This window comes from Biomphalaria glabrata, chromosome 10, assembly GCF_947242115.1.
Source record: "Biomphalaria glabrata chromosome 10, xgBioGlab47.1, whole genome shotgun sequence".
Taxonomy (NCBI): Eukaryota; Metazoa; Mollusca; class Gastropoda; family Planorbidae; genus Biomphalaria; species Biomphalaria glabrata.
Window position 1 is genome coordinate 42,645,187 of NC_074720.1, and position 15,763 is coordinate 42,660,949.

The window sequence follows — 15,763 nt, forward strand, 5'->3', positions numbered from 1 at the left end:
GGGATGAATCAATGTGATCGACTAATGTTCTAATTCACACACACACAAAATCGTCAAGGAGTTTTCAAATATGAACAGTATTCACACTTTAAAAAAGAGACTAAAAGTTTGACATCAGAAACAACAGAAAGTCCAACACAGTCAAGTAAAAGAGCTTTACAACTGTTTAATTCTATCATCACAGGAAGCTATATTGATATTTAACATGTCAGGCTTTAATGGAGTCAACAAAAACATGTAATGACTATTTGTGTTTGACTAAAAGAGGACTTGGGAAAGTTGCCATGAAGAGTTACTCATAAGAGAGTCACCAGACCAAGACCAATTGTAGGCCTCAACACTGACCTGCAAGGTCGCAGCCCAGCCTGCTGGCAGTGGATACCAATAGCTCAGCTTGTTGCCACATCATACATACCTGCGATGTGGTAAGTAGCTATTGGTCTACACTGCCCATAGGTTGTGACTTTACAGGTCATACATACCTGTGATGTGGCAAGTAGCTATTAGTCTACACTGACCATAGGTTGTGACTTTGCAGGTCAGTGTTGGTAAAAATTTAAATAATTTAATAAAAATCTGTTGTAAATAGTATATATTAAAATTACTTTGCCCTATTGTAGTCAACCCCATCTTTCTGATAAAGCTCAGTATTTTCCAAGGGTCGACATGACCAAACAGTGTTTTCAAGTTGTTGGCGCCAAAATACTTCACTCTAATACCCTGGTATTCACTCTAATACCCTGGTATCTGGGGGCAATCAAGGAGGATATGTTCCACGGTGAGACAAGAGTCACAGTGCACACACAGCGGGGGCTCTTCTCTCTTTAGCACAAAAAAGTGCATAATGTAGGTATGGCCAATCCTAAGTCTGGATATGGTCATGCTTTCACGCCTTGAAAACTTAATTATTTAATTTTTATTTTAAGTAAATGAATAATTGCTGAACACATCAGCATAGTATATAAAAAGACAGTTTACAATAGAATAAAAAGGGGAGTGGGTGCTTTTGCTTTTCAGTAGCCTCTCTGTGATATCATGACTTAGTCAAACACAAAATACAAAACTTTAAAAAAATGGAAAGATTTGGCATAAGTTAATGTGTTGCAACATTAATACACGAAATTAAATTTAGATACTACACGGTGTAAAAATAAAATATTAAAGAAAATATATTAAAAAAAGTAAGCTATAATTTACAAATACAAACAAAAAAAACAACAGAACTTTTTAAAATGCTGACAAAGAAACATTTTTTGTTCATTTGTTAGGACACTCTCGTTAATCGTTAACTCTTTCCCATGCCTTTCAAACAGTGGGAGTTGGCATCACTAGGAAAACCAACGAACTAGTCGAATGAAAAACAAAAACATAACAATATCACTTGCATATGTAAAAATCTAAAATTCTTTTCTTTTGAAGAAAATTAAGTACCCTTTTTTTAATAACAACGCCAACAAAAAACAAAGTAGATGTATTTCATCCTGAACTAACCAAATGAATCGATTACAGAACAAGATAAACAGAGTTTGTGTTACACAAACTTATAAATACTGCAGGACAATCTATTTCACATATACTTCCACCTAAATCATATTGACAAGAGAGACCCTCAAATGAAGATGAATTTTTTATTGTTAGAGTTTCAGTTAAATGGAGAAAATACTTAGCAATATCACAAAGCTATCAATGGAGCAATTTAAGTAGCCTGAATAATGTGCTATGCTTTTCAATGGAGCTATCAATGGAGCAATTTAATAGCCGGAATAATAAGGTGCTATGCTTTTCAATGGAGCAATTTAAGTAGCCTGAATAATAAGGTGCTATGCTTTTCAATGGAGCAATTTAAGTAGCCTGAATAATAAGGTGCTATGCTTTTCAATGGAGCAATTTAAGTAGCCTGAATAATAAGGTGCTATGCTTTTGAAATGCTACTTAAAATATCTCAGCCTAAACATAGATTGTACAATTTACAGAATCTATTGCTAAGGGCAAATGTCTCTGAGTTGATGATAATACATTTGTCAGTGAAGGACTTACTTATACAGAAATAACACAATGATCATTTTTAATGTTTGTAATAGAGCACAGAGATATTAAAAACTCAATGGTTTCAGTATTTCATGCCTTTTATTCCAAACTTAAACAGGAACTTAATGCATCATTCAATCTTGTTTTTGTAACAAAATGATTTTAATAATAATAATAATAATCTTTATTATCCATAAGTTAAGTTTGACTATTGTAGTGACTATTTTCATATACTAGCACTATTTTTGTGTATCAATTGATAGATATAATAGTTATGCTGAAAAAAAATCAACAAAATAAACAATGTACTCAAACTACATTTTCATTTAATTGGGTCAGTAAAATTATTTTTCCTTAACTTAAAATGTCCACATTGCTGGAGCTTTAAGTTTAAATCACAGAGCTGCTGAAGAAAGTTGGCATTGATACAAGCGTCTCTCTTCCTGCGTACATATCTTGCTGCTGCCTTGAGAGAGTAGTGTTTCTTGATCATCAAGTAAGCAATCAACACTGTTGCTGAGCAGCTTACTCCATCAACGCCATGAATAAAAACACACCCTGAAAAAATGTAACGAAATTCAATATCATGGATGGAGATAAAAGTAAATCACTGTCATGATAAAAGTAAAGGGGCCCCTTTCAGTCCTTGCCCTCTATAGGGCATCTGATGTTAAAGTTCTCTGTTTCTTTGGCCAACAGTTGACAAAGGTATCATGTGGCGGCATAACAACTGCCTTTACTTTCCCCAGCTAATCTCAGGTACTAAATAGGTTGGGTGGACTTGGGGGCATCCTATAAATTCAGAAGTTTTAAGTCCCTGTCAAGATAAATTTTGTTTTAGTGGCCATGGTGAACAAGAGTGATGCATAGAAATAATCAACCAGATGTAAATTTATGAAAATAATAAACTACATAATAAAAGTTCTGGTATCAATCAAGATTCTAGCCTAGGATATTTGGGCCAGCAAGTAATATAATTCAGCATAATATCATAACAAGAGTTCAGGTATGAATAAATAGGTATAGTGTACAGAGGACTGGGGGAAAGCGTCAGAGAAATTTAACATGCGACAGCAATAGCTAAAAGATAGAAATGATATTTCCCGACTAGCTCTGAGTTAATGAGTATGAAAAAAATATATTGAAAAAAATAATAATATTCCTCTAATCAATAAAGAAACAGTCATGCACAAAATTTAATTTATGGCTCATTGGCAAAAAACAAATCCCATTTGGGCAGTTGTTTGAGACAAACATCCATAAAAAAAGCTAAAAAGATTCTAGAAATAAAAAATCACCCTTTGGGTCAGGATTTTGTGATTTTACCATCACAAAAGAGATACAAGACACCGATAGCAAAGACAGACACAAACATTCTTTTGTTCCACTGGCAATCAAATCATTAAATACAAACAATTTGATATAAACTTTTCACAGGTAAATTATGAGTGAGTCTGGTGTGAATGTACATTTTGTTTTTTTTTATTACGATGTTTTGTTTGGTGTAATGCACAAATTGTAAGACAAATTTCCTTGCGGACAATAAAGATTATTATTATTATATTATAGAAAACGACAGACTGAAACCCATTTAAATGTATAAATGATAAGTCACATGGTGTAATGGACAACTTTGTATCCCATACAATGGTATGATGTTAGGTGACAAAATAAAACACAATCCACTTCAATCCAAAATCTAATAGACACAAAAGTTGTGTATGCTTTCTTCCTACTTCTCCCCCCCCCCCCCCCCCCAACAAAAAAAAAGATTTGAACACAAACACATGTGCAAAAATTACTTATCATTTATCTATTTAGAGGCAAAAATAAAATTAATATATAAAGTATCTAAAACATTTAGTGCCAAAGCGAGGGTGCCAAAATGTCCTACTTTGATATGGGAGCTAACCTGAACAGCAGTTTCTTGCCAAAGCACTGGCAGTGTGGACTTATCTCAAAGCCAATTGAGCTCAGGTATATTACATGATTACTGTGCTAACCACCTTATACCATTGTAAACATTAGGTCATAGAAACAGAACTGAATATCACCTGCATGAGTTGTAAGATTTTATAATGTTTGTAACATGTTTTAGATGTTTCAGAAGTTCCTTCAGAGTTGAAGATAGTTTACTTCCTAGTCCAAACCTCCCGCAGAATGTCGGGGGATGAGAGCAGGCAGGGTTTGAGCCCGGGACCATCAATAAATCCAAACGACAGTCTAGCATGGAAATCGCACGACCAGGCAACCAATATAAACCTTTCAAGGGAAATAATTGAACAATATTTTAACTTAACCATATTACCATTTATCTGAACAGCATCATCAATAAAGTCAGCAGCAAGTTCATAATATGGAGTCATATCAAATGTTAAAGTATCCTGGGTTTCAATACCAAGAAACTTAACTCCCATTTGTTGATACAGGGGGGTGTCAGAATCATCTCCCTGCTTGTAGGACATATTTAAAACATGAGTTATCCCAAATCTTTGAAGTCTATCACTGCTGTTCATGAAGTGGCTGAAATAAACAAAATTTATAATCATAGGTTCTAGTATTTAAGATTTGCAATTTAAACATTGAAAACTTGTATTTAAGATTAGCATTTTAACCATTGTAAACTTGTATTTATGATCAGCATTTTAACCCTTGAATACTAGTATTTATGAATAGCATTTTAACTTTTGAAAACTTGTATTTAAGATTAGCATTTTAACCGTTGAAAACTTGTAAAAAAAAGCTCTTTTGTAATAATAAATAGAAAAGAGATGTAAAAGCAGACGTACCTCAAACCAAGAGCTATATTTTCGTTGATCTGACTTAACGATGATGATGGTACTTGAATGGGTGCTGTAAGAATCTCTTCAAGGTCTTTAACAGTGCACGTCTCTTCCTCTCCACAATCATCTTCCACATCACTGTTTTCAATAGCTGCAGCTAAGGTGGAGTTGGTATGAGGAAAGTGGCCAGATTTTTTAAGCTCTTCATTCAAATTGCACAGCTGCTGTAAGAACCCAGGGTTTGGAGAAATTTCTCTTCTAGAACGAACCAGCCGAACAGCATCCTGGACTGTCATGTGACTTTTAATCATCAAATAGGCAATGACCAAAGTAGCAGATCTACTCACACCCTGAACACAATGAACAAACACCTGTCCTGAGAGTAACATACAACACAAACATTTTATTTAGTTCATTATTTGATTGGCATGTCACTAACCACAAAAAATTTTAATCAAGTGAGTGTTAAATTACATTAAAATAATAAAAATGTAAAAACAAAATTAAAGTTCATGCCTTATTGGGGAGTAGTGGCCACGTGGTAAAGTGCTTGGATTTCGAACTGAGGGATCTAAAAGTCAAATCCATATGAAGATTAGGATTTTGAGCTTTGGATTTTTAGGATGCCCTGAGTCCACCAAACATTAATTGGCACTTCACATTATCTGAGGATAGTTGATTGTTGTGCTATCCACATGACACCCTTGTTAACTATCGGTCCTCTGCCCCATGAGTCCTAGGTCAGATAGGGAACTTAATTTACTTTAGCTTTTTTTTTTTAATACCTATCTAAATTTTGAGTCTGAAAATCTACAAATGTAAAAAGACTTCTTGACACTTTACCTCACAAAAAAAACAACAACAGGACAAACTATAGTCTTAGTAGGAAAATGTCACCTATACTAGTTGCCCGGCTATGTGCAGTGCGCTTCAGATTGCCGTCAATGTTTCTGAATTTAAACTCTACAGGCCATCATCCCCTGCAGAAAATTAGGGTAAGGACATAAAAGTTATTATTTCTAAGGAAACAGCAGAATCTCACAAAACTAAATACATAAATATTGGCTTTATTTTATTAATCAAACATGTTTGTTTTAAATTTCCAAGAATAAATTTGAGATACTTCCTGTAATTGTGTAGTAAAGAGACAATGTTTCCTGCATAAATACTTCCTGTAATTGTGTAGTAAAGAGAGAATGTTTCCTGCATAAATACTTCCTGTAATTGTGTAGTAAAGAGATAATGTTTTGTGCATAAATACTTCCTGTCATTGTGTAGTAAAGAGAGAATGTTTCCCGCATAAATACTTCCTGTAATTGTGTAGTAAAGAGAGAATGTTTCCTGCATAAATATTTCCTGTAATTGTGTAGTAAAGAGACAATGTTTGCTGCATAAATACTTCCTGTAATTGTGTAGTAAAGAGACAATGTTTCCTGCATAAATACTTCCTGTAATTGTGTAGTAAAGAGAGAATGTTTCCTGCATAAATACTTCCTGTCATTGTGTAGTAAAGAGAGAATGTTTCCCGCATAAATACTTCCTGTAATTGTGTAGTAAAGAGAGAATGTTTCCTGCATAAATACTTCCTGTAATTGTGTAGTAAAGAGAGAATGTTTCCTGCATAAATACTTCCTGTAATTGTGTAGTAAAGAGAGAATGTTTCCTGCATAAATACTTCCTGTCATTGTGTAGTAAAGAGAGAATGTTTCCTGCATAAATACTTCCTGTCATTGTGTAGTAAAGAGAGAATGTTTCCTGCATAAATACTTCCTGTAATTGTGTAGTAAAGAGAGAATGTTTCCAGCATAAATACTTCCTGTAATTGTGTAGTAAAGAGAGAATGTTTCCTGCATAAATACTTCCTGTAATTGTGTAGTAAAGAGACAATGTTTCCTGCATAAATACTTCCTGTAATTGTGTAGTAAAGAGAGAATGTTTACTGCATAAATACTTCCTGTAAATGTGTCGTAAAGAGACAATGTTTCCTGCATAAATACTTCCTGTAATTGTGTAGTAAAGAGAGAATGTTTCCTGCATAAATACTTCCTGTAATTGTGTAGTAAAGAGACAATGTTTCCTGCATAAAATACTTCCTGTCATTGTGTAGTAAAGAGACAATGTTTCCTGCATAAATACTTCCTGTAATTGTGTAGTAAAGAGACAATGTTTCCTGCATAAATACTTCCTGTAATTGTGTAGTAAAGAGACAATGTTTCCTGCATAAATACTTCCTGTAATTGTGTAGTAAAGAGACAATGTTTCCTGCATAAATACTTCCTGTAATTGTGTAGTAAAGAGAGAATGTTTCCTGCATAAATACTTCCTGTCATTGTGTAGTAAAGAGGTCTCCTATCCACATAAAATACTGCATTCACATTTTTTTTCCAGACTCAATAACAATGCCAAATTATTATTATAAATAGATGTATATTACTATACATATAATATGACAAAGCATTCTCATATTTTAGTATTAACAGGAATTAACTAATTTGCTTTTACTGTAAAGGCTAAATTAATTCAGTCAACAATTTTGGTTGTATCAATCAAATATAAAGCGCATGATAGAGCATCTTGTGCTGTGAAAACTGATTCAAAAATTGCAGATGACAAGAAAACAGTGCTGGCAGAGGAAAAGAGCCAGAGAAAGAAAATCAAGGCAACTGACACAAGGTCAAGCTGGAATAACCTATCCAGTGTGAAGCCAAACTTTCCAGGCTCACATCTCGACAGCCACATGAGGAAGCACAAAACCGCAGTGCAAAGCCCTCAGCCCTATGGATGACTAAAATATCACAAAGGACGAACTATATACATGTATATATTTATGTTGAATACATTGACTACACCGCGTTTTAGTTGAATTTCTGATAATAAAGTTTATTATTACGGTATGTTATATTATAAATGTAGTGAAAAGTTTGAAATTTTACTAACCTCCTGATGTCAGTCCTTCATGAATAAAATCTGCCGCTGGGTAAAAATATTTGGTCATGTCAAAGTGCATGGCATCTGTGGCTTCTAGGCCGAGGAACTTGATGCCTTTTCTCTGATACATGACGTGATTAGTGTTCACATGAAAAGCATCCTTCCCAAGAGCAGTATTAAGAACATGAGTGACACCGAGCTGCTTCATAGTTGTCACATTCTTAGCTGTATCACTGGGAAAAAAAAATAGCAGCCTCATTAAATACATGTTTAAAATATAAAAAATTATTATTATTTCATTGTAGATAGGTTTGATGGACATGAGAATTAAGGGTTTATGTTTTATGTAATTTCTTTGGTCCATTAGTTGGGGTAGAGTGACGTCTCATGAAATAGTTATTGTTGTCAGATGCTTGAGTTTTGGAGTCTAATCGTATAGTATAAAAGTACTATAGAAGTCAGTTTCATAGTTGTGTAAATTTAATAGTTAACATTTGATGTGTTGTCTACAACTACAGTTATTCTGATTGCTTTTATTAAATTTATAATTCTGTTATTAATTAATTTCTGGCTTCTCTTTGAATTATTGTGTTATTGTTATTATGTGTTCATGTCACATAGGACGTAATCATCTTCTTTTTTGAAGTAACGTCTGTATTATATAAGATAAGAAGATAAGATAATTAGATTCCAAAACTCGAGAAGGCTGCGGGTCATATCTAGCTAGTATTATTATAGACCTTATCTAGATATAATGTACTCTACAGTCTAGATCAACGACTAATCCTGCATTTGTTATTCTCACCCTTCCCCAAGGAAAATTCCTTCACATATTTTATCAAATGCTGTGCTTGGCAGCATTGTCAGTCCCCCTGTAGGTGATGTGATGATATTTTCTAGTTCTTCAATACTGCATGGCCTGTCCTCATCAAATGTTTCCATTGTGAAATTTTTCATGGGCTGGTGGAAGAATGATCACAGTCACAGAACAAGTCAATCATCAAGTTCAAATCATAAATCATCTAAACTTAAGTCAAGACTCAAGTTATGTTACTGAAACACACATTACACATACACTTTGTTACAGTAACACAGACTCAGTGAGACTATACTTTTTTTTTTACTATAAGACTATACTCTATAGTGTTATATCAAACTAAATTTAGAATAATAGACCAAATTATAATATTAAATAGATCTAGTAACTAGATATCTAAAATGACTCAAAATTGAGTAAAGTCTAATCATCAATATTTTACATTAGGCATGTAGGTGTAGGTCAATAAGCCTATATTATAGATATATATATACTATAGAATTTGGTCATTAGATCTACAATGAATGTACATTAATTTAAAGTACATAACAATTAACATATATAATAATATTATATATTATTATATATATAATATATATATATATATTATATACCGGTATATTATAATTATATTATAGTTATAATATAGGCGACTTCTTAGTCTTAAATCTATTTATTTAGAAGAGTTAGATCTAGAATTTAGATATTTATTCTAGTCTAAATCTTATCACGAGTGATGATGTTTGACAGTAACCCATCTATAGACGTCTAAATCTAGATTAGAAAATCTAGATAAAACTAAGCGAAAATCCAACTTGAAGAAAAAGCGAAACACAAATTATTATATGAATTTTACTTTTTGTGTATCAAAACTTTATTATAATTTCGCTAGTTTGTAGAGATCTACCCGTAGAAAAAAATCTCACAAAATATAGGAGGCCTAAAAATATACTGTCATCTTTTACCTCCGAGAATTACTTACATCATGTTTAAAACATTCTTACATGTTCATATTTCATAGGTTCTTATATATTGTATATGTTCTATACATGTTACAAACTAGTTTATCGTTAAAAAAAAACTATTTGTAAAGTGCATTCACCAAATAAAGCCATTGAAACAGCTTATTGCTGGAGTAGAAAAAAAAAGCTGACTAGAGAATGCAACTTGTTGACAAGTAGGCTTGAATGTAAAGTCTTAAAATTAAAGTAGACATTATACATAACACACTGAACCATAATCTTCAAATAAAAAATCTAATAAAATACTCAAAAAGACACAAAAATAAAAGCACACTTCTCGTTCGACTTGCTAGGACACATTTTTACAAATGCTCCTTCTTCCCTAGTGCTATTAGAGCATGGAATGGGTTGCCTGAGCCAGCCAGGAAAACCAGTGACTTGGCAGAATTTAAGTCATTGGTTAACATGCATGACTAAATGCATACCGCGTAGGACATAATCCTTTTTTTTTTTTTTAAAGTAACGTCTGTATTTTATAAGATAAGATAAGATAGTCGTTAAAATCTGTTTGAGAATTAGCTCAGTAGACCCAATGCTTTTTTATCTTATAAATTACAGACATATTTTTTTCTTTGCGTCTGTAACAAAATTGATTTAAAATTAGACGTCTTGCCAAACACGAGGAGGATCTTCCAATGATGATGCAAATTTTAAAGGCACATTTCTTATTCGTATGCTAGGACAAATTCGTAGGCCTACATGTGCTCCTTCTTTCCTAGTGCCATTATTAGAGCATGAAATTAATTGGCTGTCTGAATCCAACGATTTAGCAAATTTTTAGTCACTGATAAACATGCATAACTTGATTGACACATAAAATGCGTAGGGCGTAATTATCTTCTCTTTTTGAAGACCAAAACTTCCAGCTATCCATTTAAAGCAGCTTTTGTTTGCTTAGGTTTCTTTTGGTATTTTTGTTTGTTACAACACTTATATCGACTCACTCTGTCTGTCTGTCTGTCAGTCTGTCTGTCAGGTAAAAAGTTTTGTTTTACCCATACCCTTTTTTGGATCAAGTGGAAATTTTGCACAACTATTGACTGGCGTAGACAATAAACAAATCAATAACAAAAAAATAATTACTCAATTAATTACAGATCATATGTATTTTTGTTTTGGTCGTCAAAAAAGGGAAATAAGTTCTAAATTGTTGAGTGATATAGCTGAAAGTGCGGAGTTCTTCCCCTTAGATTAGCTTTGTTTTTATTTTTAAAAAAAAATAATTTTTCATATTTTGCTTGTTTGTATACTTTCTATTCAAAGGGAGGCTACCCCAGGATCGCTCTTAATGGTGTTGATGACGTGGAACCATCATGGTTGCTTCCTCAGGCTAGAGAGATGAGTGTAGAGTGTAGCGCCACTCAGCCAACATGCAATAACACGCAGTCAATGCGATGGCTTCAACTTACCAATGCGCAGAATGTAACTGTAATCTAATTCAATAATTCTTCATCAATTTTTCACGTGGATGATCGAGGATCAGATTTTCTGTCAGCGACACAAGTGAGGCCTAGATAAAAAATTGCGCAAGCGATCATATTTCTTTTTTCAATTGCAATACAAAGAGGCGCGGTGGTCGAGTAGTAAAGCGCTCGGATTGGTATTTTCGGTATCTCTAGGGCGCCTCTGAAGCAATTAGCTTCTGAACCAAGGAGTCTCAGGTTCAAATATCGGCGAAGAAATCGATCTTGAGTTTCATGATTTTTTGGGCACCCTTAAGTCCACCCAGCTCTAATGGGCAGTTGGTCGTTGTGGTGGCTATATGGCACCCTTAAGTCCACCCAGCTCTAATGGGCAGTTGGTCGTTGTGGTGGCTATATGGCACCCTTGAGTCCAGCCAGCTCTAATGGGCAGTTGGTCGTTGTGGTGGCTATATGACACCCTTGAGTCCACCCAGCTCTAATGGGCAGTTGGTCATTGTGGTGGCTATATGACACTCTTGAGTCCACCCAGCTCTAATGGGCAGTTGGTCATTGTGGTGGCTATATGGCACCCTTGAGTCCACCCAGCTCTAATGGGCAGTTGGTCATTGTGGTGGCTATATGACACCCTTGAGTCCACCCAGCTCTAATGGGCAGTTGGTCATTGTGGTGGCTATATGACACTCTTGAGTCCACCCAGCTCTAATGGGCAGTTGGTCGTTGTGGTGGCTATATGGCACCCTTGAGTCCACCCAGCTCTAATGGGCAGTTGGTCGTTGTGGTGGCTATATGGCACCCTTGAGTCCAGCCAGCTCTAATGGGCAGTTGGTCATTGTGGTGGCTATATGACACTCTTGAGTCCACCCAGCTCTAATGGGCAGTTGGTCGTTGTGGTGGCTATATGGCACCCTTGAGTCCACCCAGCTCTAATGGGCAGTTGGTCGTTGTGGTGGCTATATGGCACCCTTGAGTCCAGCCAGCTCTAATGGGCAGTTGGTCGTTGTGGTGGCTATATGGCACCCTTGAGTCCAGCCAGCTCTAATGGGCAGTTGGTCGTTGTGGTGGCTATATGGCACCCTTAAGTCCACCCAGCTCTAATGGGCAGTTGGTCGTTGTGGTGGCTATATGGCACCTTTGAGTCCACCCAGCTCTAATGGGCAGTTGGTCATTGTGGTGGCTATATGACACCCTTGAGTCCAGCCATCTCTAATGGACAGTTGGTCATTGTGGTGGCTATATGGCACCCTTGAGTCCACCCAGCTCAAACGGGCAGTTGGTCGTTGTGGTGGCTATATGACACCCTTAAGTCCACCCAGCTCTAATGGGCAGTTGGTTGTTGTGGTGGCTATATGACACCCTCGTTAACCGTGAGCCACATAAACAGATGACCTCTACACCATCTGCCCCCATTGATTTCAATATCTGAAAGGGGAAACTTTACTTTTTATTTTTTGTAAACAGGTAGGCCTACATCTATTATGATGTGTCTTTTTGGATATTTCACCCACGCAAAGACCGGAATACAAAAAAGAAGAAAAAAAGTATTTTCACAATCGGAAGAGTTCACTGCAACCCACACTCTTCCCGCCACCGCCACCTACACACTCAGAACCAAACGTTTTGAAAGATAACAAACTTCTTGTTTTATTGTACTAACTTAGTACTGATGTCTTATTTAGTGTAGGTTTTGTAGGCCTATGTCAGTATCTATCTAAACTATCTATCTATCTATCTATCTATCTATCTATCTATCTATCTATCTATCTATCTATCTATCTATCTATCTTTCTGTTTCTATCTATCTATCTATCTATCTATCTATCTATCTATCTATCTATCTATCTATCTATCTATCTATCTATCTATATCTATCTATCTATCTATCTATCTATCTATCTATCTATCTATCTATCTTTCTGTTTCTATCTATCTATCTATCTATCTATCTTTCTGTTTCTATCTATCTATCTATCTATCTATCTATCTATCTATCTATCTATCTATCTATCTATCTATCTATCTATCTTTCTTTCTTTCTTTCTGTTTCTATCTATCTATCTATCTATCTATCTTGTCTGCTAGTCTGTCTATTTGTCTATTTTCTTTTTCATTCTGTCGTTCAGGTTGAACTTTGAACTAAGTATAAACTATGAGACTGCTTGTATTTCTATTTCAATGTTTTCACATTTCATTGTTTACACATAAAAAGACAATGGACACAGAACCTCCCCCTCCCAGCGTGTCTAAATGTCTGACTTAGTGAAACAATTCAAGTTGTTCTACAATTTCTGAAAAAGAAAAAAAATGTTTTTGTATTTCGAAATTAATTGGAGGCAATCTTAAGTCCATGCAATTAAGAACAAGGAAATGTGCCAGGGATTTAAATGCCAGGATGAAAGAAGTGTGACTTAGCAGTAAGTATGGTTCTATAATAATTTTAATTTGAATTAATTGTTAATTACTATATAAAAGGCGTTGGACTATTGAGAAAGGTTAAAATATAAACTCATGCATATTTTGGTCCACATCTATATTACATGAAAGTGTTCTGGAACAGTTCTTATCTCGAGAAATTTAACTTCATAGGCATGTGTATGTAGGTAAATAAAGGTTTCTGTTGATTGAATAACACTGAGACAATTAGTGGAGATATTCTGGACTGTACATAGACTTAACACGTTAAGAGCGTGTGTAAGTATTTGTTTGATTAGAAAAATATTTTTAAAATGGTGTATTTACTAAATCTTCAATCCTAACAGGCAAGATGGATGCTAATAGTAATAAATGATAATAATATATTGGCTTCAAGTCGTAGTTAGTTGGTATTCACGCTAACAGCCCATTAACCAACTGGTGTTATATATCTAATTATTTAAGACGATAAATTAGTGATAAAGCTAGAACCTCATAGATAATACAAATATTGATCTTAGTCTCTGACTCTCCATCTATTTATCTCTATCTCCCCCACACTGTATCTTTCTTTCTCTCTTTCTATCCCTCTGTTTCTTTCTCTTTCTCTCTCTCTCTCTATATCTGTCTATATACTTCTGTTTCTTTTTCTTTCTTTCTGTCTTTCTCTCTGTATATATACCCCTGTTTCTTTTTCTAAATTTTTCTCTCTCTCTCCCCCCTCTCTCTTTCTCTCTTCCCTCTCTATCTGTCTACATCTATTTTTCTCTCTTTCTCTGTCTTTATAGCCTACATCTGTTTCTTTTTCTATTTCTCCCTCTTTCGCTCTCTCTCTCTCTCTGACTATCTATATCAATCTGTTTCTCTTTCTATCTTTCTCTTTCTCTCTCTCTCTCTCTTTGTCTGTAAGTCTCTGTTTCTCTTTCTTCTTTCTTTCTAACACTATCTTCCTCTCTAAATCTCCATGTTTCTTTTTCTATCTTTTTCTCTGTTTCTCTCTCCTTACAGCCATATTTCATGTCCGTTAATTTGTAAAATCTTCAATTTTCTTTCAACTTAAAATTGTGTACAACTTAAAGTATTTCTTCTAAGTTAAAACTGCTTTACATTTGTTGGCAGTAACAGTGCTGCAAGCTAGAATGAAAGCACTGGTCATCTTAACGTTCCTAGCACTGGCAGGCGCCTCCAACGTCACCATCATGTCCCATTGGTCCGGCGGATTCCAAGGCCAAGCATGCATCCCAATCTCCAAGGAGCTGGACGGCTGGAAAGCCCACCTCAAGTTTAGCGAGGACGTGGAGAGGCTGGAGGTGTGGGCCGCCACGGCCACCAAGCTGAACGGGCGGGAGTACCTCCTGGTGAACAAGGACTACGACGCCCAGCAGCACGTGGGCGCCGACCTGTGCTTCGGCTTCATGGGGTACGGGTCAGGAGACGTCGTGCCGGAAACCACCATCTACATCGAGGGAATGGACGGGCCGTACGGGGACGGGGGCACCAGCCAGCAAACCACTCCGGTCCCTCACACCAATGGGGGAACTCCTAGCAAGAACTACGAAGACGCCTTAGCCAAATCGATCCTGTTTTATGATGCTCAAAGGTAAATAACCGTGGAAAAGGTTAATAGTTGTAGTAAAATTTGATATTCTCCACTGAATGATAGAAAATATTTTTGGCCTACAGTTTCTATACGTCCATGTTCACGTCAATCCATATGCCAGGACAAATTTGTACAAATACTCCTTCTTCTCTAGTGCTATTAGAGCATGGAATGGGTTGCCTGAGCTAGCCAGGAAAACCAGTGACTTGGCAGAATTTAAGTCATTGGTAAATATGCATGACTGAATGCATGACGCGTAGGACGTAATCATCTTCTTTTTTTAAGTAACGTCTGTATTATATAAGACTAGTCGACTGGCGGCGTAGCATACGCCGCTATTTTGCATAGCCGGTCTGAGGCTACAGCAACCTATGCGACAGCAGTGGGCCCCCACTTTCAAAGGATCCGCACTTTCATAGGACCTGCGCTAATTCAAGGTGTATAAATTATTAAATTAAACAATTTCTTAACTTAAAACAGATTTCCCGCGCCCTCATGTCGATATACCAGGAGGTCAACAATTCTCAAAGATAGATTGAAACATTTAGTAATTCTTGCTATTGAGCGGGGTGTATGTATGAAACAGAATTATTATGATATACTGTATGACATTGCTATACGCAAGGCTCGTAAAGTAATTCTGTACATAGTAAAGAATGAATAAAATGCAAAGACGAATGTATTTTCTAATACAAACTCTTAAATTTCACTTATTGTCCGCTTCCCTACCCAAACTTGTCCCCGCGAAATCC

General features: G+C 35.6%; 2 protein-coding genes across 3 annotated transcripts in view; one reads left to right on the top strand and one right to left on the bottom strand.

The window, feature by feature from the left end:
- Nucleotides 1-146: 146 nt before the first annotated feature.
- Nucleotides 147-9,365, bottom strand: LOC106078188 (serine/threonine/tyrosine-interacting-like protein 2). Of its 2 annotated transcripts, none has more exons than XM_056043135.1 (6): nucleotides 9,171-9,365; nucleotides 8,545-8,699; nucleotides 7,749-7,972; nucleotides 4,818-5,187; nucleotides 4,337-4,551; nucleotides 147-2,586 (listed from the first exon to the last, which is right to left on the bottom strand). In XM_056043135.1, exons 2-6 carry the CDS (start codon nucleotides 8,694-8,696, stop codon nucleotides 2,351-2,353), a joined length of 1,197 nt encoding a protein of 398 aa, XP_055899110.1. In that variant the 5' UTR covers nucleotides 8,697-8,699; nucleotides 9,171-9,365; the 3' UTR covers nucleotides 147-2,350. The 2 variants fall into 2 exon arrangements, with proteins under 2 accessions (XP_055899110.1, XP_055899111.1); XM_056043136.1 differs by having other exon boundaries at nucleotides 8,545-8,792.
- A 4,171-nt stretch (nucleotides 9,366-13,536) lies between these two features.
- The window catches only part of LOC106078183 (endoglucanase E-4-like), a 30,745-nt gene continuing 28,518 nt past the window's right edge, over nucleotides 13,537-15,763 (top strand). The window contains exons 1-2 of the mRNA XM_013238984.2: nucleotides 13,537-13,690; nucleotides 14,531-15,011. Coding sequence (XP_013094438.2) covers nucleotides 14,551-15,011 — 461 coding nt within the window. The 5' untranslated portion in view covers nucleotides 13,537-13,690; nucleotides 14,531-14,550. The remainder of the gene's footprint in view (nucleotides 13,691-14,530; nucleotides 15,012-15,763) is intronic.